Raw genomic sequence first — 26,035 nt, forward strand, 5'->3', positions numbered from 1 at the left:
ATTCAAGTAATGGTTTTAAAAACACTTTAGTGATAGATTTGTTTATAACAAACAAAGCTTTTCACTTTGTATGAATTACTGGATTACTGTGAATAGTTGTGGATTTTTATCAGCTGTTTGGATTCTAATACTGACAGCACCCATCCCTGCAGAGGATCTATTGGTGAGCAAGTGATAAAATGCTAAATTTCCCCAAATCTGTTCCAATAAAGAAACAAACTTATCTACATCAGGCCTGAGGGGGAAATACATTTTCAACACATTTTAATTTTGGGGTGAACTATTCCTCTAACTATAGCCCTGTCTTTGGTTTGTTTGAAGTAACATTGAAAAAAAAATATTTATCTAATATTTACTGAAATGAATACAAAGATGGCAATTAATGGCCACGTGGAAGAGTAAAAACAACTTTTTGAAGTGCTACTAATATGAGAACATTCATAAATAACAAGGTCAGATCTATTGCTACAAATGCATACTCTGCAAATAGTGTCAGATCTAAGATAATCTGAGAGTGGTGATGATTAACTTTAGTGTTGATTCTTATCTTTAACAGAATATGTAAAACTACTTAATCCTTCATGTTCTTGTCCTCTTGACTTAATGTTGACAAAATATTTACTTTCTAACAAACTGGCCCCAATATATTGCTTGTATATTTAACAACAAAACTCTTTTACATGTAAAAATCTACAATCACTATTTTAATATGAATAACAAAATGACAACATATAAAATGTTTACAGAAAAACAAATACAATTAGATAACAAATAGCAAATACAATTACGGTTCCTTATATTAGTACTTAACCTAAAAATATAACTTATATAGTTTCTGTCATTAAATAAGTCAATATATGAGGTAATCCGTTCAAAAACCTAAACAGACATTTTCTGTTTCTCTAAATGAAAAGCCTGGTGTATGCTTTCAAAAACACAATTTCAGTTTAGGGATGTAGATCTATCAGCATATAGTAAAAAAAAAAAAAGTTTTGACAACTGACATCCCTTTTAATGGCATCTACTGCAGTTAAAGTCTATTGATCAATATGTCTGTTGAGAATATATGGCCAGACATGTGTAACAGTCTCAAGTCTCATGTTTTCTAAAAAAATAAAAAAAATAAAAAAAATAATATTCCTCCTTTGGCTTTTTTTTGGCTGGAAGAAACTTTTAGTAACACCATCCCTTTGGCAACCTTCTTACAATCAGAAGCAACCAGTGTGCATAGAGTTGACATGTTTTAAGAAGGTTCCCAAAATCTTTTGAAGATGTCGTTGTGGTCTCTAATACTCTTGATGGGTCTTCATCAGAAGATTATACAACTGTATCGTTTTCACTCAGTGTGGTTTGAAGGAGACAACATTGATGTCAGTCCAGTTCTAGCAACTAACTGTAGATTTTATGACTGGAAAAGACTCATCCTCTACATTGGGGGAACCACAAGGCCTGTCATTGCTGAAAAAAAAAAAGGTTATACTCGATAACAGTACCTATAGATATATCAAAATAAATAATTCAATAAACAGTTACTACATTATGCTTATATCACCAAATCAAAAAATAATATATGAGTGATGATGAGCAAGTGATGTAATGCTACATTTCTCAAAATCTGTTCTATAAAAAAACTAATTCTGGGGGTCAGTAAATTTTTAAATTTTGAGTTAACAATTCCCTTAATTAGGGTGACCATATGAGCCATTTTCCCAGGATGCGTCCTTATATTGCCTAAAATATCCAGATTTTGGCTGTTTGTGCTGTGCAGATCGATCATTGTATGACATTCATAAGAGCTATAGAGAGCAGAGCAGACGGCTCCTTATGCATTAAAATCACTCTCTTGGTACTTTGGTGTCATACAATGATCGGTGCGCAGTGACGCTTCAAGTTGAATGAACGAACAAACACCTAACATGTATGTGTATTTGCATTGGTTTGATCGTTCTCTGTAGATCTCACCTTCTCACACGCCACGATTGGTTGATAATTGGTTGAACTACTTTGGATGTTTTAGGCAATATAGAAATCCTGGCAAGGACGCGTCCTGGGAAAATGGCTCATATGGTCACCCTACCTTTAATCAGCATATAATCCAGATAGAATGCCTGATCATTTTTGGAAAGTTGAAAACAAATTAGTTATGCTTAGTAAAAAAAAAAAAACTTCATGAAAAAACATTCTTGCCCTACCACTAAGGGTTCATAGAACCTTAAGCGAAAGCATTTTTGGTAAAGTAAAAAGAAGATCTGTAGTACCTCTAAAGCTGGAGCCTCCTGAGGTTTGGCAAACAGGTGATGGCGAACCCTGTGGTCTCAGGACAGGAGCAAAGGCACTTTTTTGTTTGTTTGAGGTTGGGAAAGATGTGAAGGGCAAAAGGGAAGATGAAGAACTGGAGCCAGGTACAGTGGGGCTAGATGGCATGACTGAAAAAATGTTTTGATCATAACAAAATACTTATTTGATTGTCAAAATTAATTCTGTATTTTCAGCAGAAGGATAATTAAAAACTACAGGAATAAAAGTTGCAAAGGATCTAAAACAGAAAGGAACTAAAACTCACTAGCATAAGGAGAGCTGTTTGGTGAGGAACTGTTAAAGCCAGGTGACCCTGAAACACCCAGACTACTCATGGGCACTGCTCCGTAACTCGCACTCATGCCTACATTGGATCCATAACCTGACTGCTGAGGGGTCGATGCTGAAGGGTAGCCCCGAGGTGACAAACTGCTTGGGTTTCGAGTATAACCTTAAAAAAATAGAGAAACTGCAATATTAAGCCAATCAACCAATAAACAAACAAACAATCCAACACCAGCCCTGCAATTTGATGTTATGAACTTTTGTAAATGAATCTTTTTTTTTTACACCAGGACTAAGTTAAAGAAAAATACATATATAGGCAAAAATAAAAAAATTCCCATTCACCAATCAATTTTTAGGTCTCAGACTATTTTTAACCAAACATTCTCAACTATGGCATGAAAGATATAACAGAATGATCTGATATGCTGTTTTACAGTATGCAATATGTGCATCCATATACATTTTATCTAATTTGCATGTTAATGTGTTCTTGGGGCAACATGAAAAAATGAAAGAAAGAAAAAAAGGGCCAATAAAAGAAAAAGAAAAAGAAAAAAGAGAAATTTGGTTTAAAGTCTATGTCTGTTTCTCAGGAGGACACTCACACAAATATTTGGAACACCAAAGCCCATTGACAAATTACAGAATTTGAACAAACACATTGCAATAAAAACATGTTTCCTTAAAGGGGTCATATGAAGTTGCTTGAAATAACATTATTTTGTGTATTTGGTGTAATGAAATGTGTTTATGCGGTTTAAGGTTCAAAAAACACATTATTTTCCACATACTGTACATTATTGTTTCTCCTCTATGCCACGCCTTTCTGAAAAACGTTGATTTTTACAAAGCTCATCGGTCTGAAAAGCAAGGTGTACGCTGATTGGCCAGCTATCCAGTGTGTTGTGATTGGTTGAATGTCTCAAGCTCGTGATGGAAATGTTACGCCCCTTACCATACTGTCATGCAACTTAACAACACTGATTTCTAGTTGTGTCCTCTTTTGGAAGGCCAAAGTAGTCTCACTTTCACAGCGAAAAACACACAGCGTCTCCTCAACATGGTGCCGGTGCAAAATAGTGAGAATAAAAGTTAGGCCTTCTTTCTTTGCATGAACATTTGTGTGCCATTATGCTTCCCACATCGTGACATTTAGAAATTTTAGAACAAGCTTTTTAAGGTGGGGCGTGGTTGACTTTTCAACTTTACAGATCTTCTTTGTGCACCATGAGCTTGTAACACTCCAAAGAGAAAAAGGAAAAATTTAAATCGCAACATATGACCCCTTTAAATAGAACCAGAACATAAATAGTGTAGTCAGTATATAGCTATATAAAGGGAGCAATTTCACTCAAAGTTTACTAAACAGAATAATATTTAAGAATTAAAGGATTTTTTTTAAACGAGGACAGCAAATTATTAATTATTATTCATTAATTATTAGGTTGTTGTTTTTGTTTTGTTTTTAATTGAAGGGATGTAATAGATTAAATTCTGGCTGTAATGTGTTTTCAGATGTATTGGTCCACAGGTTATGGCCAATTGAGTTTAATAATTCAGTAGGTTATAGTGTTTAATGAAGATGTTTGAAATGAATGTGGTTATTTAATAATATTAATTAATTAAAACAATGATTAAATTAAAAACACAACTACATCTGATTCTGTTGTGGAGGTTACGACATAAAAACTTTTCAAATGAAAAAGTACATTCAAAGATTATTATAGCATAGTGGTGATCAGTATTTTTACTTTGTTATTGTACTTATGACAAAAATAAATCATTTAACCCTAAAAACTATTCAAAAGAAATCAGTCTCATAAACACGGATATTAATATGAAAGGTCAAGCATAGCCATTCAATTAATGTGTTGAGATGAGATTTAGTAACATCTTTGGTAATCTGTGACAATGAATAAAACAAAGACTTCTGAAATAGGGCAATTGTCTTAGGGTCCTTACCTTGGCTGCTGGTTTGCACAGGTTCTCCCATACTTACACCCAGCTGGGTGGGATAAGAGCTGAGGCCCATAACGCTTCCATGGACAGGGGAACTTGGCATGGCCTGCAGCTGACTGTGAGGTCGTGGCATGCTGTACAGAGCCTCGGCTATGTCTGCTGCCCGTTTTAGCAACATGTCCTGCACCAACAGAACACCAAAAAAAATGTTGATTCAAGGCAATACCCACACACAAAAAAATAGAAAATATTGGGTGTCAGGACTCATGGATAGTTCACCCAAAAATAAAAGTCATCATCATCATCATCATCATCATTTCCTCAAGTTGATAAACAAAAAAAAATATTTTGAAGAATGTTGATGATAATCATGTAGTTGATGGTAGCCATTGGCTTCCAGGGAATGAAGAGGGAAAAAAACAACAACCATGGAAGACAATGGCTACTGTCAACTGTTTGGTTACACACATTCTTCAAAAATATTTTTGTTTGTAATCAAAATAATAAAACAAACTCATACAGGATTTGGAACAGCTTGAGGGCGGTAGTGAGTAATTGATTACAAAATTTTCATTTTTGGGTGAACTATCCCTTTTGTTTGTTTGAACCAGATGCATTCATTTGTAGCTATGCACTTGCCAATAAGCAAAAGAAATGACCAAATTTCTTCCATTAAAGTACAAATGATGCTCTGTGAAAATTTTTATATTATGTTGAATAATATTAATGTTGAGAAACTGAATACAAATATATTTTATATTCTGCAGTTCAGTAGTTACCTGATTGCTGGTTGTATTTCCATAGAGTGATTCAACAACATCTGCTGCTCTTTTAAGTAACATTTCCTAAAAGAGGGAAAATCAATTCCACAGAGAGATAAAAAAAAAAAAGTTTGTGTACTTTTTACATTTAGGTCCATATATATTTGGACACAGGCAAAATTTTTATTTTAGCTGTTGACCAAAACATATTCAAGTTACAGTTACATAATGGATATGAGCTTTAAAGTGCACACTCTGAGCTGAGGGTATACTCATCAAATTTGGAAGTCGGGAAGTCGTGGCCTAATGGTTAGAGAGTCGGACTTGCAATCGAAGGGTTGTTTGTTCGAGTCTTGGGCCGGCAGGAATTGTAGGTGGGGGGAGTGCATGTACAGTTCTCTCTCCACCTTCAATATCATGACTTAGGTGCCCTTGAGCAAGGCACTGAACCCCCAACTGCTCCCCGGGCGCCGCAGCATAAATGGCTGCCCACTGCTCCGGGTGTGTGTTCACAGTGTGTGTGTGTGTGTGTGTGTGTTCACTGCTCTGTGTGTATGCACTTCAGATGGGTTAAATGTGGAGCACGAATTCTGAGTATGGGTCACCATACTTGGCTGAATGTCATGTCACTTTCACTTATATATATATATACTGCTCCGGGTGTCTGTTCACGTTGTGTGTGTGGAATAAATACAGATGCAGTAACCACACTTGGCCACATGTCATGGCACTTTCACTTATATACTCTCAGCCCAGATTCAGCCAAATGCAGCAAAGCTAATTTGACAGCACTTTATAGTACACTTTATTGGGACAATGACCCAAAAACAATACAGGAGTTTTTGAAGGTAAAAAAAGGGGTAAGTTTTGTAATGGCCAAGTCAATCACCTGATCTCAAACCGATTGAGCATGCATTTCACTTGCTGAAGACAAAACTAAAGGCAGAAAGACCCACAAACAAACAACAACTGAAGTCAACTTCAGTAAAAGCCTGGCAAAGCATCACAAAGGAGGAAATCAAGTCTTTGGTGATGTCTATGAGTTCCAGATTTAAGGCAGGCATTGCCTACAAAGGATTCTCAACAGAAAATTAAAAATGAACATTTTATTTATGATTATATTCATTTGTCCAATTACATTTGAGTCCCTGAAAATAGGGGGACTGCGTATAAAAATTTTAGTAATTCCTAAGAATTTTGTGTTATATTTTTGTTTAAGCTGAACGTATGCACTTCAATTACATCATGATTGTTTCGTTTTAATTCTGTTCTGCTGGCATACAGAACCAAAATGATGAAAATTGTGTCAATCTCCAAATATATACGGACCTAACTGTATATATCATAAGCATATAGCAGTATTTACTAACCTTTGCCAATTTGTCTGGGTCACCAGGATGTCGAGGGATCAGCTTTTGAAGTCTCTGGAAGCCGTAGTCAATAGTTGGCTCATTCAGTGCTAAATATAACCATATTAAGTGAGAATCAATTTGTCCTTAAAACATCCCTCCATATATTCCTCCAACTGCATAATTCCCATAATATGTACTTTATAAAGAAACCAGGTATGCTAATGTATTATTTACTAATAGCTCCAAACATTGCAATTGCAAATAATAATAATTATTATTATTTTCAAACAGTGGCGGCTCTAGACAAATTTTACTAGGGGGGCCAATGAGGGCCCAGAGGGGCACATTAAAAATGGCAACATATTTTATTTAAATGTAATGCAAATAAATACAAAAAAGTAATTCTTGACAAAATCTACGCAGTAATTTTACACAATCTAAACATGTTAATAAAAACTAATTAATATTAGTACTCTTATAAAATTCAATCAGGCAATCATACATTTCACAATTTAATATTTATATATGAATGTCAAGAATTCAGAAGTGTATATATTTATAATGCTTACACTACACTACACAGATATAATATACAATTAAATTATGCTTATTTTAAATGTATTGTGCAGGCTAAAAATATAATAAGCTTTTAATAATCTTTCAGTGCGCAAAACCATGATAATATGAAACGCTTCAAAACTGAGCTCACAAAGTGATTTTAAAAGTTCACGGCTTTTAAAACGTGTGTGATCTACCCATAGACAGTAAAAGAAATGGACATAGTGACCCCATTGGAACTCTATTGAGACAAGCGAAGCCCATTTTTAGCGTTTTTTAGCACTTCCGTTTCTGACGCGCAGACTCAAACTAAGCTTGATGACGTCTGCAACCTGTCTGACAGATGTAAATCTTCTAGTAGCTGTGCGTGAAAACTGCCATCGTTAATCTTGCAGAGACGGCGAGCTTGAGCGGGTAGTTCTTTGGCGTGAGTGAGCAGGAGTAAGTATTCTGATTAATTATTTTCTATAGTATTTTAAAATGTAATGCCAGTACGCCATACTAAGTTAATTGCCTGCGAGCTTCTCCTCCTGTCTGTACGGTAATGCGACAGAGAGTTGAGTGGTTATGACGCAATCGTTAGCCTATTTTTACAAAAACTGTTTCTACGGGGCCATAATGTAACATAGAAGGTAATGGAGCCCTTTATACATTGTCGTGTATCTTTAGAAATAAATAATGGACAAACGGAGTCTTTAAACGCCTCAGATGTAAAGTTATTCGCTGTCAAAGTGACGCCAAAATGAATGGGAGTCAATGGGAATGCTAACGCAAGTGAAGTTCTGCTACAAGATGGCGGCACGCGGCCGACTTCAACTTCCGGTCGACTTCCTTGCCGCCTGGATCTAACAGGCACAAGCGATTCTTTTAAAAACAGCAACAAACATAAAATACAAATACACAAAATAAAGTCATTTTATGCAAATCCACAGCCTTTTTATCTACAGATCAAGCATTATAATGAGTATATAATATTGGAGAGAGTTTTACCATGCATCCTGCTGTAAATGGACGAGGTGCGCGCTTTTTTTCAGCACGGGGTGGCCACAGGGGTGGCCAGGGACATGTCTACAGAGGCACGGGCCTCCCTAGGCCTCCGTGTAGAACTGCCACTGTTTTCAAATAGTTTTTTTCCAAATACTGCAAATGCCCTTTTTCAATACTTCCGCTAAACAGGCAGTTTCATCCAAAACCTCTATTGGATGATTCATCCGATGAAATGTTGGGTCACTCAAATAAACATGGCAATGATTTAGTGTTCTGAAAGTGGCAAAAAGCCACAATGCTGTAACTTTAAGGGAAGCCAAATAATTTGTCTCTGCACTTTAAACATGGATAGGACACTTTATCACAAAATTTGTGATTCTGCATGGGTGCGGATGTCTGGGTGTGTATTTACCTGTATAAATAAAACGCCCTGGAGCTCCTTTACAGAACTGCTTAGATTTGTAAGATAGCGTAACTTCTACAACCCCTGGTATGTGTCGAGGAGGAGTTTGAACTCGGATAGCATGAGGAGTGATTAACTGCATGAACAATGACAAAACAACCTCTTAAATGTAATTGTTTCAGAATGTTGGTGCTCAATCCTTAAGGCAATTTTCAAAATATTACAAAAGCTTTCCATGTTGCAAGTTAAAGCTTTCTTCGATAGTCTACAAATGCATACCTCACTCCACACGAGCATGCTCCCGAAAACCACCTGCAGACCATCAAAGAAGTTTTCCCCAATCACAATTACCATAGCCCCACCTGTAGTCCAACCTTCACTAGGGCTGATGGCTTTGATACAGGGAATAGCTGTAGTAGAGAAATATTAAAAATGAAAATGAAAATTAAGATGTAAAAAACTATTACTTAAGGTCTAAGAAACATCCCTCAGAAAGTTTTACTTGACCACAGAGCTACTCGTTTATACTCTTTCAACAGAGTGAGATAATTTAAAGCTTCCCTTCCAACTTTATGGTTAAAATCAGCCTCTGTGGATACAACTGTGGATTAATGCAATCTCACCATATTCCATGCTAGTCTCCACTGTCTCATTTGGATCCATTCTACGAGAGCGACGTCCATGTTTGGAGTTGTTGTGCACAAACATATTATCAGAAATGGCTAGTACAGGACCATCCACACTGACTGTGGTCGACAAAACCACCTATTAGAATGCAAAGAATGACATATTAATAACACAATAAATTTAAAGGAGATTAGTCTAGTACATTAAAACCTTTAGATGTCATGCCATTAAAACAGCTGATAAAAAACAAAACAGATTTGATATCTCAAAATATGATCGATGATATCCTAGCAATGTCATCTTTAGGAACTTCAGCTGCTGATTTAAAATTTTGAATGATTTGCCACCGAGAGCATTACACAAAATGCAGCCAAAGAGTGTAAGATAACATTGCAATAATTATAGAATACCCCCAAGTATTATTGAAATTGTTTGTTCTCATCCTTCTCTGGCTATCTATTTTACGCTCACTCTTTTTTCCCAACTTTTCACCTGATTTATCCTTTTTCTTTTTCTTTTCTTTATCTAAGAAAAAGAATAATCATATCTCTGTAGCCTAGTATAGACTGATTCGGTCATGTATGACATAGAAATGGGGACAAGCCTATGCACTGGATGAATTTAAACTGACAATTATAAAAATCCGAAATCATTAAAAAAATAATAAAAAAAGTTTAAAATAATTGCTATAGGGCTGGTTTTGCCATTCTTCTCGCACAAAGCAAGTCTTGACCAGATAAGCATCAATGAATAAAACAATTTCTCCCAACTGTAAAAATAAATAAATAAAACAAAACATTGGCAAGCTCATATGACAGCTAAAGTCTTAGTATGTATGCCCATCCAAAAAAAAAAACTACACTCATAATAATAATAATAATAATAATAATAATAATAATAATAATAATAATAATAATAATAATAATTCATTCATTCATTAATTGGGTTTTCAACCACATATCAATAGGGTTTCAGTTGGCTCTTGTATTGAAGTTGAACGAAAGTGAATATGAAAACAATGACAACATAAATTCCCAAGTATACGAAAGATTGCAGAGCTTAAGATGAAAAAACAACAACATGTAGACACATAAAATATATATATATGAAGGATGCAGAAAATGCAGTCTGCTGCAAATAAGAAAAGAAATGTCACACTAAAAACAAATGAAATAAATGCACAAAAATTAATAAGAAAGGAATGCAGGGAAATGAAGAGTGAGGGATGAAATGTCAGATAGTGGCTCCAGTAGTGAAAGACAAGTGGGAGGAAGTAAAGCAGGAGGGTCCCCAGTGAGCACTTCCTGGGTCACAGAGCCTGACCTTCCCCATCTGGAGCCCATCACTCACATCCTGACAACTTCCTGAAGCACCTTGGCTGATTTCCTGATGATCCTTGCCTCTAATCCTTTTCTGCTTTTTCTCTGATCATTCTCTGTCACTTATGAGATTTTGTAGCCAGTCACTTTATATAAATCTCTATCACACTCTCTTTTTATTCAAAACTACATAACATACAATTGGCCCCTGAAGAACTGCTGTATATGTTATCAAAAGTAATAATAAAAAAAAATGTAAAAATTAAAAAACTGCCACTGCAACTATACTTAATATTTAGTATATTTGTGTTGTTTTCCAGTGGAAAAAATTATACAAGATATATGTATATGAGAAGCAAAATTGCATAAAAATATTAAGATTATTTTTCAGAGAATCCATCTTGAATATAACTATGTTTTTTTTTCTTGTTTTCTAAACTTAGTGAGATCTTTACATAAAGCATCTTAATCTTTAAAAGCAAAAGATACATTCTCTGAAAAAACGTAATGTCTAAAACAAATTTTCTTGTAGTGTGTAAAACTAGCTTTAAGGATGTTTGGATAATTTTACTGGAAATAAAGAAGTGTAAAGAAAAGAATAAATTACAAAGTCAGCAAAAGGGATTAAACTCATTGTGAATGGGTTCTACCTTAGAGACAACATAACATTTCTGCTTTTTGCAAAGGCCATTAATTTACAAATAAATGATCGATACCTGAAATCTCCTCATGTCTCGGGGGTTCCCTGCTGTCTTCAGACAATTTTGATTGCACTTTAGGAAAAACTTCAAGAAAAATCTGTGGGAAACACACACACACACAAAGAAAAAGCAAACAAACAAAATGTAAACCACATATGTTATATTCCCATTTACATTTAGTAATTTAGCAGACGCTTTTATCCAAAGTGACTTACAAATGAGGACAATGGAAGCAATCAAAATCAACAAAAAAGCAATAATACACTATCAGAAAAAAAAGGTACAAAAGCTGTCAGTGGGGCGTTACAGGTTTGTACCTTTTATGTACTGTGTTCCTGTAGCTCAATCGGGGGTTCGATTCCCCAGGAACACATGATAGGTAAAAATTGATAGCCTGAATGCACTGTAAGTCGCTTTGGATAAATGCATCTGCTAAATGCTTTAATTTAAATTTAATGTACTAATATGTACACTTTAGGTACTTATATGAATCTTTAAGGTATCAATATGGACTCTTTAGGTACAAAGTTGTGCCTTTTGAAAAGGTACCGCCCCAATCACAGCTTTTGTACCTCTTTTTCTGAGAGTCTATGCAAGTGCTATGACAAGTCTCAGTTAGCCTACATTTACATGTAGTAAGGATTTATATATATTTATTTATATAGCCACATTCTGTATTAATTGTAAAGGTTTGTTAGAAGTGGCTGGAAGACCAGCAAGGAGAGCATTGCACAAGGTGTTGTCAAGCATGCTCCGAAAGAAAGGGCCTAATTCTGGATATTGTTGGTAATATCTAGTTGTTTATTTTAGAGCCATTTTTGTTTAGTTTTCTATGACATGTATTGTACAGCATGTTGGGTCAACTCTCCAAAGTAAATTCTAAGTCCTAAAGCAAAACTAATTCAATCTCTCCATCTACCACTCCACTCATTGTAAACTGTTTGTTTTTGTATTGGCAGAAGAATAATAATTTTCATATAGTTAGATTTGTCAAAAATAATTTTCTAGACAGAAACCACAGGACTAGTCCATCCCATAATCAGGATGAATTGTTTATTGTTTCAATAATGTCTGAGATCGAACTGGCATGCTTGCAAAATTTTGTTAAAATCAGTTCAAGCGCTTGGTGAGAAGTTACCCCATAAACATTGCATCTGAAACATTGTCTGGCAGCCTTCTTACTCGTATCTTACAACACGGCTGTCATGGTTTTCTGTGCTGTTTCATGCCCGACCCATGCTACACATAACATTCTTTTCACTTTTCAACTTTTTAGCCCTTAATGAAATCATAGAGCACAGCTGCAAGCAGGCAAATTAAAGCACATCGAAATGCACACATTAGTCACTCACCCACTCACTTAGCATGCAAATCTCTAAGCCTCACTGCCTTGCATCTTCTGCCATGTATCCATTCATTGCATCATAATTAGAACCATCTTGCATAATTAATTAGGACCCCTGGAAAACCTTGCAACTTCAGCACAACACCCCTCTATGTTTTGTCATAAGGAAAGGTTTAATGATAACAATGCAAGATTTGCACTGTTGTTATGTCTAGATTTCTTGGAGTAAAGTCTTCATAGCGGGCCAAAAATTAAATACAATACACTAAACTACACTACAATACACTAAACTCTGGACAATCCGGACTAAAATGTGTCAGATTCCTTTTTGAAAGTTTGAAAGAATGGCATTTATTTGAAATATAATTTTTTTTAAAACTTTGTAAAGATTTCTACTGCCATTTTTGATCAATTTAAATGCATCCTTGCTGAATAATAGTATTAATTTCTTTTTTTTTTTAATTTCACTAAACTTTTAAATGGTACTGTATAATGGTTTCCACAACAATATTCAACATTCATAATAATATGAAATGTTTTAGATCATCATATTAGAATGATTTCTGAAAGACCATGAAAGATTGTGAATTCTGAAAGATCACACTGAAGACTGGAGTAAATTCAGCTTTGCCTTTACAGACAAATTATATTGTAAAATATAATAAAATAGGAAGCAGTCCTTTTATATTTTAATAATATTTTACAATATTAATATTTCACATATATGTAAAAAATAAAAACTCTAAATAATTCCAAACAACCCAAATAAAATATGGCATAGTTTTGATACTACTACTGTAATTATACAGAAACAATTAATACCTATTAAAGAATGAGTAGGTATTTCCAATCCTTATATTCTGATAATTTTGATTCATGAATCATTTTGCCATTTCTTTGTGGATTAACTCTAATAAAATGATATCTTGATGGCTAAAGTTGGTCACACTTTAGAAGAAAATTGAGTATATGTGATATATTTAACACCTGAATTGCAAGTAATATCCATTAGTGGACAGACTGTTTACTACAGACTAAAACAAAAGCTGAGAGAGACTGCTGATATTCAGAACCATCACTCATCAGCATTTCCCCTGTCCATCTCACATCCCTCCCATTCCGTCTTAGAAAAACAAAACAGTGTCATGATATAGAGTGAGAGGGGGAAGGAAAATTAAGAAACCAGATGTGCAGCATCGAAACACTGACATGCTGAAAAGTTTGAGCAGCAATACATCAACGACTGTATGCCACATGTGTGTGAGAATAGTCACTCGTCTGCACAGAAATTCAGTTTTATGTCACAACAACATATTTAACCCAACACAACATTAAGAATGTAATCTTGAAGACACAAACCATGAAGTATCAGAACTATTTATAGCCATAATGTAACCATAATAACTGATTTCAACATTTTGTATATACACATATTCCCATTCTGTATCTATTGGATTCATCATCAACTAGTCAATCCAAAAAACATAGAACAAAAAGGGGGGTAAAATCTGGTGTTGAATTGTGTGTTGTAGGTGAGGATTGTTGGGGAGCCTCTGAGGGGTTTTGGGTAGCAGAGGTTAGGGCTGGTCATAAATACTTTGGGCTCCCAGAATCCCTAGGCAGACTTTGGGGCCAGACTGGTCGAGGGGTTAACAGGGCACGTTCCCAACCTCTGACCCCACTAACAGGGCACACATAGAGGCTCTAAAAATCAATACCTCCATCACCACATACCACACCAGGACCTTTCACACGTGCTTCCACAACTAAGAAAAATAAAAGCAACCAACCAACACATTGTCTCTGGACTCTTAAAAAAAAAAAAAACAAAAAAAAAAAAAAGATTTAAAAATGTAAGTTATTATCAGTATGACAATTTAAGTGACAAAAAGTGAAAAACTAACAATTTCGTATTCGCTATCATAAACTTGAGTTGGCATGACTTCTATGTGTGCCAATACTGATAATGAATATTTTCACAGTTTTATGTTTCATTTGAAGCAAGGGACTCTGAACTTTTAAAAATAAGAGTTCACATGCATGTTCATGTCACAAATTTGCTCATTTGATTAGTTTGATTAGAAACTACAAAGAATCATAACTATTTTATATTAATTTAACAACATAAGTGTTCTCTGTTTTTAAGTTGTTATGGTCCTAATCTGTGAAAACTCTTGCACTGACCATCTATGACTAACTCAGCACTATAAAAAGTGCCTCAAGAAATACTAGTTAACTAGAGCTTTCCCTTTTGTTAAACATTTTCATTTCTTATTTTCCCCCCTATGTTATGTTTTCATTTTGTTTCTGTGAATGCTAATGCATTTTTTCTGTAAAGCACTTTGTAAACACAGTAGCAAAAGGTGCTATTCATCTTTTTCAGTCACATGATTATTTGGCTCATTTTCCATATTGTATGACCATCGGTGGTCAAAAAAAAAAGACCCTGCCTATATTGTATACATTCTGTATGTGTGTGTGTATATATATATATATATATATATATATATATATATATATATATATATAACAACAACATGTAGCAAATAATAACAAATTAATTTATATAGAAACAAATTATACTTTCAGAGCTTTATAAACAATTAAATAAATAAATAAACAAATGAATTAATTAATTAATTAATTCCTGAATTTCCAGTATGGTCCTGGACATGTTTTTAAAAATATCTGTTATAATGCTCAGTGCTTGCCCAGAGTATGTCTGTGTAAGCGCAGATTTATCTATCTAATGCAGAAAATAAAAAAAAGAAATTTCTGCACAAGCTTTCATCTTTGTGGGGAAACAAAGGCGGGGCAATATGCATGAATACAAGAGTGGCAGATAGGAGAAAAGAAGGAATAGATGTCTGCTTAATTAGCCAGTAATGATGGGATCTGACAAACAACATCTGTTTCCAAATTGGGAGTGTGTTTGTATGTGTGTGTGGGGATTGAATGGAGTATGCCAGCACTCATTTTACTGAACGTCTCAAACATAACAGCTTGATGTGAGTTTAGAGAACAAAAAAGAAGCATGCAGCTTTCAAAGAAAATAAAAAAACGTCACTTTAAGTGCCATAAAATGAATACTTTTGTAATGCACTATATTTTATCACACAGATATTAGAGAAAATGCTTAATTAGCAGCCTTGCCATCCAGTCATCTTGAGATATTTTAACTATAAATGCCAGTCTGATCAAATTTACCCTCTGCATCATATGCTGCCATGGGTAGAGATATAAATGTCAGCCTGTGTGTGTGTGTGTGTGTGTGTGTGTGTGTGTGTGTGTGTGTGTGAAGACACTGGTGTCTTAAATTTCACTAATGAGTTAATGATGCCCCCTGGTGCTAGCCTGGCCCCTCTGTTTGTTTGTGTGTGTGTCTGCTTGCCAACAATCTGTAGGAGATCCAGAATATCTCATCCTTCAAGCTAAAATCTGTATGCCCCATCATCGCACTTTCTCTGTGGAAATATGTTCCTGTTTTTTGTGCATACTGCATGTTTTGGGATATATTCATCAGAACAGATGCCCTGAATTAGTTTACATCATTGACGTATTCTACATCACAATGTAGTCTCATGTGTGTGCATATGTCTATGTGTGTGTGTGATGACTCTGTCCGGACTCAGGTCAGGGTTGATAGGGCCATTGACAGCTTCCCAGCAGGCCTGCTGTGAGCCCTGTCAGTCTCCCTACTATTTTCTTCGTCCCATTCTCCTTCAACACAGTTCCTCCCTCTCGCTCCCCCCTTACTCCTGTCTCCTTGTGTACACATTTGCTATGGATTAGCCATGGACATTATATTTTAACACCATAGGCAGCACTAGACCCATCTGCATGTTCCTCACAGCAGTTACAGAAATCCAAATAAAATCCAAATCTACTGAATTTAAAGCAGATGGACTGCAACCAAGGTTTAGAAACATTAACACTTTAAAATATGATCCAGAAAAATGGATGCAACCAGTGCTAAATTTTAAGTGTCAAAGCTATTTTTTATTCTGCCTTCCCCTTGACTTGTTCTATAGCAGCTACCATTTGTTGGGTTTTGTCTCTGCTGCCGTACAAAAATTTCCCTTCAGGAACAGTTAATTGTCTTTCTATTGATCCAGTTGTTTTGCACTCCCCTGGGCTTGATTAGCAAACCAAGAGGGGACAGATGGTACCATTCCTATTACTTTTACCCCCCCCCCCCCCCCCCCACCAAAATCAAAGTATTCATTGCAGAGAGAACTATACATGCAAATGAAATGTTATGCCAGAACAGTCTTTGAAACAACAGCCAACAAAAGTGTGTTAAAGATTTTTTTTGAGGCAACATCCTCATTGTACTACTGTCGCTCTTAAATTTGAGAGCCACAGTAGCGGTTTTTGTTTTTATTGTTGTTACTTATTGCCTTTTTTTTTTAATTTATCAATTCTGAAATCAGGATTTCATTATTTCAAAGGTAATGTTAGTACAATATACACATTAGTAGTCAGCATTAAAATAGAGGACTGGTATTTGTAACTATATCCAAATTCTGTGGATATATTGCAGATTACTAAATTATTAGCAACTTCTTTTCAGCATTCTTTAGAACAAAATTTGGAAACAGTTGTGACAAAATAAAACAAACAAACAAATAAGCATACCAATCCATCAGCCTTAATTATTCTATTGGCAAGATTATACCATATTGATAATTTAAGTTTGTTTCCACAAAACCCACTGTGGGATTGATATCCTTTCAACCCTCTTTCTTTTCAACAGCTCTTTTTCAACCCCCACTGGTCATACACATTCATTTATTGAACCTGTGTGGAACTGACTTGCTAAACCTCAAGCTGTTAGCCATACAGCTGAACTTTTACCACAAAGGTTGGATACCGAAGCTTCAGAAACATTTATTATCTTTATTAATGCTTCTTCTTTATTTACTAATTAGTGCTTTTGCTTTGACAAAAGTTTCCTAATCAAAAATTTAGACATCCAATTTTCTTAAGACTAAAACAACTGAAAATAAATGGACATTTTACAAACTTAAACTCATCCCTTAAGCCTTTTTTTTTACATTTAAAAAATAAATATAAATTTTCATATAGTTTTTACAAATGATGGTTATGGTTTGGTTCCTGATTGGTTTAGCCAGCATACTAATTAATATACACCAACCAAAATGTTCATTATCATCCTTATTGCCAACTTGCCTGAGAAATTTTACAAATAGCAGCTTTCATCTACAGTATCAAAGTATGTGGTCAAAGCACACTGGTGGTATTGATCAGTCATGGACTGTTGGATAGACTAAGTTGGTCTCTAAATCAATTTAATTCTAACATAGGCACAATCACATGATAAGACATAATTACAAACCAACTAGCATAAGTAAAGGTTTCAAATGTGCCCAAATTAGTATGAAATATAACATATGGACAGGTAATGATACAAAGCTAGGCTGTAAACTCTGGCAGCAAGAAGAACCAAGAGGAGATGTGGGGCTTAATGTGACAAAAGCCTCCTTCAGGATCAGCTGAGAGCCATTCTCTCCCTTTCTGCTAATAACTGGATTAGTTGCGGAGGCAGAAAGGGGGTGGAGAGACAGACAGACAGAGCAGCAGGTCCAAACAAAACGGACACAGATTAAAAAAGGAGGGGGGTGTAGGTGCTTTGGGATCACAATTCCCACATGCATTGGGGAGGTATCCTGATGAGGCTGACTAATTATATCAATATTAGGGAAAAAGGTTGTAGGTGGCAAAAGAAAATGAGAGAGTGAAGGTTAAATCATGTAGAATTTAGCACAATATCCATTTTTCCATATTCATGATTTTCAAAATGGTGCACAATACATTTGTTTACTTCTGCCAAAACTGAGAAGTACAGTATCATAATGCACTAATGATGTAATGTATAAGCTACAGGGAGAGAGAAAAAAAGTGTGTATCATCACTGAGCATGGCTGTCTAAAACCACTGTTTTAGTGAAACTCTGGGTAAATCTGGCCATGTTTGGAGAATAAATAAAAAAAAACAGTACAGAGAGAGATAGAGAGAGAGGAGAGAAGAACCAGAGAGAAAATTATAAAAACAGCTGTGGTGCTAAGGAATTCTGGGAAAATCTAAGACAACAGTCCATTTTTTCCATTCTTGACTTGAGAAAGACAGCGCAGATCCTCAGAGATGCTTTATAAACAATGTTAGCTTGAACAGGATATCACGCAAGATCTGAACATAAAGGCAACTATATTATCCATATCTTTTAACGATAGCTTGTGGTAGCCAGGTTGTGGAAGAATGAGTTTATGGGGCATTTAAGAGTTGCTTTATGTATAGGAAAAGGAGAAAATGAGCAAGAAACTGACCCTTTCTAAACAAAGAGGGAAAAAAATAAATAATAAAGACAATTTTTTTCACTCTCAAAACCCAAATCACTATCTAAAAGTGAAATATTACTGATATTCCTTACATGCAGACTAAACTGGTTTTGTCCCTAAGAGAATTCATTGGGCCTAGTTTTAATATGCTAGTCTTAGGATGCTAAACCATGGGCCATTATTTTTCTCTTATCAGAATTCATTGAGAACTGGGATCTCAAAACTCACAGCTCCATTGAGTTCACTCAAAATGATTATATCTCAGGTTTTTCTTCCCTTTAATAAAATGAAATAGAAGTAAAATAGACTGTGGACTCTGTGCACAAATAAATCATTCAAACATGTTCCTGTTTGAGTAAAAAAGAAAAGGTTTGTTACCAGACTTACCTGTCAATGATGACAGGGTCAGATGGTGTCTCATTACGATTGCCGCAGCTTTTTTTCTCACAGCAGCGACTTTGCATGAAAAAGAGAAGATAATGAATTATTAAAACTTGCTCCATAAGACCACTACAATTAAGACAGTCAAGCAATATGTCACAATGATTGTGAATGATCAAGCTCAATCGGCACTTCTAAACCTACACACACAAACATGACCCTATACAGAGCAGACAACCCACACACACACACACCATCGGAGGACCTCCTGTCTGTTCATGGGCACGTCCCCACTCCTATCCACCCCCCCACCCCTCATGCACCACGCCACCAGCATAACAAAAGTGCCCCCCACCCCTGGCCATCTGCCTATATGCTTTCTCCTTTCCCCCACCCTCAGCCCCCCGTCAGACAGAGTCACTCCCCAGCTGTGTAGCCTGCCCTCTGCACCCCCTTCCCCATCAGCTCTGTTATTAACCAGCTGTGAGCGCCCACTCTGGCATCTGCTGGCTACACAATGGGGGCAGAGCCAATTCTGACTCCCCCTCTGCCCTCCCTAATTCTGTCCTCAAGCCTGAGGTCACTGCACACCGCCGTCTCTTCTGTCTCCTGTGACACTTGCTGTTCCTCTTTTTCTTAGCCCAGCTACCATGTACTCTTTATAGACATTAACTTGTGCTTATTCTGTATAGAAAATGTGTATTATTAATAATTTTGTTCATGATTAGCATTTAGCATCGTCTGTGAACAGCAGGCTTGCAGTTTGCTTTTATCAATGCTAAGTGAAATTTTTGTTAAAAAATTCAATCATTTCAAAAGGTAACCACAAAAATTCCCCAATGCAGATTTTGTTTGTGGTTGGTCATGAATTTGCCACATTAACCAACAGAAAGCCGCTTGGTTTAAAAGTGACCTAATTTCCATAACGTGAATGCGCCTTTAGAGTGAAACTGACTCTAGAAATTCATTTTTGGTTGGTTGAACATACAGCATATTTTCCTGAAGTATTGCTTTTAAGCGTCTAGGGATTCAAACACAGAAGCCATTACTGCTATTATGAACGTGTTACCCAAGACAAGAAAGCATGTACATTTTACTGGATTAATATGGGGATGTTCTGAGCAAATGTTTTCTGCAAGGGCTGAAATCAATCCTAAATCAATGCAACTCAATACATCTAACATTTCCAATATGTGTGTACCTTCCCTTAATAATGAGAGTTTGTGGTCTTGTCCCATGATAGCTAATCATATTAACATTACTTATGCTAAAAGAGCAAGAACCTTTCAGTGAACATTTTCTAAAATAACTTTTTTTTTTCTCAGTATGATGAACGGTTTAATAATGTGAACAACTTTTCCCACTATAAAGAACCTTTTGCACATTGGTTCCAACCATTGATGCCAATAAAGAACCTTTATTATTAAGAATGTAGGTAGACTGATGTAAAGTATGGGTCGGATTTGCTGCAAGTTCAAAAAAGCTCAAAAAAGTTATCCCCCTTAAATGGCACCTTACAGATCGATAGATTAGATTTTGTTTTTTCTCACCTGCACATGACCTCATGAGTAAGCAGAACACGGCACATTTCTGGATTCTTGTTCTGTCCCTCATATGATATAGGCTGAACCATGTAAAGCACAATTAAAAAGAGGTTATCAACACATTACAGAGCAAAACTAAGAAAGTGTTTCTTGCGGCTAAAAGAAGAAGATGCTTTACCTGTTTAGTGACAGAATCAATGAGACGTGCATAAAGATCTTGTTCTGTGCGAACACCTGTGAACAAGAACAACAAACAAACCTTGTTGATGCCGTATTCTTAACAGATGTTGATACAGAAACAACTTAAATTTGGAACCACATTGCCATTGGATCAAACAGTATGAAAGAGTAGAATATGTTCTTTCTTTGATAAGAAAACAAAAATAAAAATGTTAAATGTCCATTTAACATGTAATATGATCACATAATTATTGCTTTTTGCTCTGCCAAAATTCAATGTTGAATGCTATATGTCCCAACAGAATGAATATATTTTTGGACAAGAAGATACATGTGATGAGAAATGTTGAGCATACCATTACTATAGAGGAGCTGGAGTTTGTAGTGAGTTCCATTATTGGTCTTTTCCCCCGTCTGCTCCTTAGAAGAACAACAAGGACAGATATGGAAAGAACAACGAATTTTGATCACACAAAATTAGCATTTAATCAAGCATACAGGAGTTCATGATTGATTCATGTCTACAAATCACATCTATACTACTGCAGTATACAGTTTTAATGAGTTTGGTGCATTTACCACTCATAAGTGAATTGCATTACTGCCAAACATTTCATTTGCATCTCTTCTCTTTCAGTTTAACCATCGGGGATGAAGGTAACTGTTGTACTGTAATGTAAAATGCAACTACATGCATTTTTTATTACAGTATGTGATGTGATACTGTAAACTGAGGCCTTACCATGAAGACTCCCAAATTACTGTAAGTGTGATTTTGTAATTTTCGATAACACACTGAAGAGATTATAAACATCAAATTCACCACTTACTTGTGAAAATAGCACTGAAGTGAATAGAAAAACTATTAAAAAATATCAAACTTTACTTTTAGGCATCTGATGTGTAAGAGTGCAAGAATGGCTTCTCTCATTTTCCTGCAATTCAAATATTCCTTATATTCTGTTCGTTTTATAAAATTTTGTTTTCTCTCGCCAAGCTCAAGCTTTAAATCTATGTTAAACTGTAGGAAACATCATCAGAAATCCAAAAATATTCAATCAGGTGAATCATGTTATAGAGTATACCTTATCCTGCTCCACAAAGTCAACAAATGCTGTCCTCTCCACTTCCACAGGCTGTCCATTGCGGTCATAAAGTGCCAGAACAAAATGGAAGAAGTTGGACTTTCTGAGATTGGAGGGAGGCTGCTTTTCAAAGTGAGCACGGGATAAAGCCAATCCACTATGGATGTAGGGTTTGCAGAATAAAAACAGATGATTTATTTATTCATATTTTTCAATAAAACTGACCATGGTATAATACAATCCACTAAATTCAACATACAATTCTTAATGCATGTCGCCGACAAGATATAAAAATGAAAAACATCTCTATTGGAGCCACATTTCCACTGATTATAGTAATAAAAATGTTTGCTTGTGTCTGAATCTGTAAAACCTTGTCTTGTTGAAGACAGTACTTATTTAAGCCTAAAAAAAGTTTATTTTGAGCACATAGTCATGATTAAAATATTAGAAATAGCCTATATAATTAAGCAATTGTCTTTTTCTTTTTTTTACTAGTTGCTTTCACCAAATTCTATTACAGGTTCTAAAAATTTTTAAAAATTAAAGAAAAAATAAAAATAAAAAAAATAAAACATTTGCAGCAATGAGATATATCACACGTTTTGTCATAAGGACACACTTGAACCACCCAAATGTAGCCATCAAATCAGGTTTTCAATGTCGTAATTGTTCGAATACTATATAGCATTAAAATATAACATATAACTAACATTTGATGAAATAACTCATGACATCTCAAAAAATCGTAAAAAACTGACAGCTAATTAAGAATTCATTCCTATAGATTTATATGAAACAACTAAATTTTCCAAAGGCACCAATGGTCTCTGTAATCTGGGCCGTTAACATCGATTCATTTATATAATTATGAAATCGAAAAAAAAAATGAAATAGTACATTCGTGTGTTTTCGGTAGCCTAATACTAAGAACGATTATTAGTAGTGTAATTATCACCACTATAGTCTACTTTTAATTATTTGATTTTGAATTCTTCAAAATAAAACTATTCACTTGTGTTTAGCCTAAATTATTTGATACTAGATTAAATTTATGCTTAAAGATAATTATGTTACACTTCAAGTGAGCAAGTAATGAAAAGGAAAGAAGAACGACAAACAATCGCCGTTCAAGTGACGTGCTCAAGCGTTTTAAGTAATATCATCATGACACAAAACGGGTTTCATTGTATTGTCTTGTTTGCCTCTTTCACTCGACTCGTGACTCTGTCACCTCAAGCTATTGACAAGAGCACTGAAGGCTGAGATCCGAAGCTATAATCTCCGGTGTCATTTTACGTTCACCGCCACAGAAGAGCCTGACCTGTTGCTAGATATTTTTGCAACGTTATAGAAAACAAAACACTCTTAAAGTTAATGATTCTAAATATAAAAATAAACCATACACGTGCTTGTTACATTTGGTAGATACATATTCTGATAGCCTAACTCGTTCAGGCTAATACTTATTTTATTTTTAATTCATGTTCTGTTCTTTTGGATGGTAAATAAATATTTTAACATTTGTGTTGTGTTATTTCTGCTAAGGATGCAGTTCAATTCAATTCAATTCAAGTTTATTTGTAGTATAGCGCTTTTTTTACAATACAAATCGTTACAAAGCAGTTTATAAAGAAATATTTTCAGACTTTAGGTGGTGTTTTTACATGTAAAGATTTTTTTTTAGTGTAGCTACACCAGTGCATGATACCCTACCTCTGTGCCGCTATGTTTGCATCAATAACTCCGACATTCCGCACCCAGGAACGAACAGGATCCATTTCTTCTTCAAAAGTTCCAACTTTCAAACCGCGGATGTTTCTTGTCGGGTGATCTTGACTCGCAAACATTTAAAACAAAATTGCAATGACAGGGCAGCTTCTTGTGCAAAAGCACTAGCCGTAACAAAGTCGAAATATTCTGGAAATACTGCTTATCACTCAGTATGTTTAATGATTTTCTCAGTTTTATTCCGCACTAGACTACCGGCATTCTCTGAAATAGTCCATGAAATACTCCGTGCTTCTTTTAGGAAATTTTTTGGAAACTTGCTTTCTTGGCGTAGATTTGTCCTTCTTCAAGACCCATTCAAACTATATGTGCGTAGTCCGCTCGTTCACCTGTACAGGAGCAACATTCACTTCCCAAACAAAGTCGGCAGATATGCTTCTACAAATAAACCCACTAAGGAAAGTTAAAACATCAACAAATTGCTCTGAAGATGTTGTCTGCTCTGCCGATTACCTTGTAATTGCTGAGGAAGCGTATCGTACCCGTTCAAAACCATGAGAACGTGATGATGCTGGGAGAGTCTACTGGGACCCATACTATCTGCCAGAGCTCCAAAAAGAGGAGGGGCGAATCCGTATTTGGAATCCTGAAAAGTCCCCCCTTTTTGACGTTCTTGCAGTACTGTTTGTTGGAATATTCAAAGGACATCGCAAATGAATGTTTCATTTATTTATTCATTTATTTATTTATTTATTTTTGACCTATTTCAGTTACATTTTCATTAAATGTCAATTTGTTGGACTAGCCTATTCAAAGCACAGCACTAAATTACTACAAATAGAACACATCTTTGAAAACGAAATTATAAATGAGAGTAAAAATTTTAAGGGATTTACAAGAATTAGGCCACAAAATCTTATAAATAGCTGTAGGATTTTAAAACAATATATATATATATATATATATATATATATATATATATATATATATATATATATATATTGTTGGGGTTAGGATTTTTTCAGAATTATTTTGTGTAAGTAAATTCATCTATTACAAAGAAAAACGAATATTAAATGAGTCTGAACGGCTGACATCTGCGGGTAGAAAGCAGCAGACGGCCAAAACAATGAGATTTTTCTGAACTTTTTTAAGACCATTTCCTCTCTGTAAGAAGAAGCTTTTCCATCTTTTTTCTACTGGATAGGGTTATTGTCTGTTCGTGGGGCTCAAATAACTAAACAATGAATGTGAGCCCCCCCACCAAACACCACCACCCGGCTTATACCAACCATCTGCCAGCACGCCTCGGAGTCAGCTGTTCACCCTATTATGTGACCTGTTGCGGAATCCATGCACACTCTGCAACGTAGCCTACTCACGGTTTCACTAGCCACACCACTACTAGGCCTACATTTGTATTTCATATGAAATAATAATAATAATAATAATAATAATAATAATAATAATAATGTTGTTTTGTAATAATAATAATAATAATAATAATAATGTTGTTTTGTAATCGATAATAAATATTTCTTAACTTTGATTTTTCGAAAATGTGGCACACCGGGGATCTGATATTTTACCCATTATTTTGAAAACTTTAAAATTGTAGCCTTCTATTTGCTTAATAGAATATAGGTTAAATATAAGGCTCCACCCATAACCACACCAAACCTACCCCGTGGGGCAAGCAAATTAAACTTTTAGCTGATTTATGTGAATACGCGCGCACCATACAATTGTCAATATTTTTCAAACTCCATTTATTTACTTGGTTTACATTAAAACACATTAGATAAAAGAGCCTAGAGCATTTTATTCGAGCTATATTTCCTTGATTTGAAAGACGTGACTTATAAATATTGTTAGTTGCTTATTAGCCTACTTTATCATTATAAAGCTGGTATGCTATGGGCTAGGCTACCTATTCAGATGGTATTTCCAGAGATAGTATATAATGTTTTGCCAGCAAGTATTGAGTTACATATGCTACATGCATTTGAAGAGCTCCATGTAGCTGGGTCTAGAAAATGTGTCATTTAGCAAATTGAAACTTGTTTTAAGACCAATAAGTGCTTTAATAACTGATATGCTGTCTTTGTAATATGGCGTCATTTTCTGTGAGGAATGATCGAGAAACGTTCAGCCCAT

At 35.2% G+C, this 26,035-nt stretch overlaps 1 protein-coding gene across 3 annotated transcripts; it reads right to left on the bottom strand.

Annotated features, from left to right (window-relative positions):
• Nucleotides 1–1,118: 1,118 nt before the first annotated feature.
• Nucleotides 1,119–24,463, bottom strand: ebf2 (EBF transcription factor 2). 3 transcript variants are annotated; one of them, XM_059549749.1, is made up of 17 exons: nt 24,392–24,444; nt 23,864–24,267; nt 22,148–22,304; nt 21,419–21,482; nt 21,061–21,116; nt 20,889–20,962; nt 19,345–19,413; nt 11,269–11,350; nt 9,230–9,371; nt 8,886–9,016; nt 8,616–8,742; nt 6,677–6,765; nt 5,325–5,390; nt 4,549–4,726; nt 2,564–2,749; nt 2,259–2,426; nt 1,119–1,458 (listed from the first exon to the last, which is right to left on the bottom strand). In XM_059549749.1, the coding sequence occupies exons 2-17, from the start codon at nt 23,995–23,997 to the stop codon at nt 1,427–1,429; spliced, it is 1,755 nt and encodes a 584-aa protein (XP_059405732.1). In that variant the 5' UTR covers nt 23,998–24,267; nt 24,392–24,444; the 3' UTR covers nt 1,119–1,426. The 3 variants fall into 3 exon arrangements, with proteins under 3 accessions (XP_059405732.1, XP_059405733.1, XP_059405731.1); XM_059549750.1 differs by having other exon boundaries at nt 21,419–21,476; nt 23,864–24,463; XM_059549748.1 differs by having other exon boundaries at nt 23,864–24,463.
• Between the last annotated feature and the right edge of the window lie 1,572 nt (nt 24,464–26,035).

Source organism: Carassius carassius, chromosome 5 (assembly GCF_963082965.1).
Source record: "Carassius carassius chromosome 5, fCarCar2.1, whole genome shotgun sequence".
Taxonomy (NCBI): domain Eukaryota; kingdom Metazoa; phylum Chordata; class Actinopteri; order Cypriniformes; family Cyprinidae; genus Carassius; species Carassius carassius.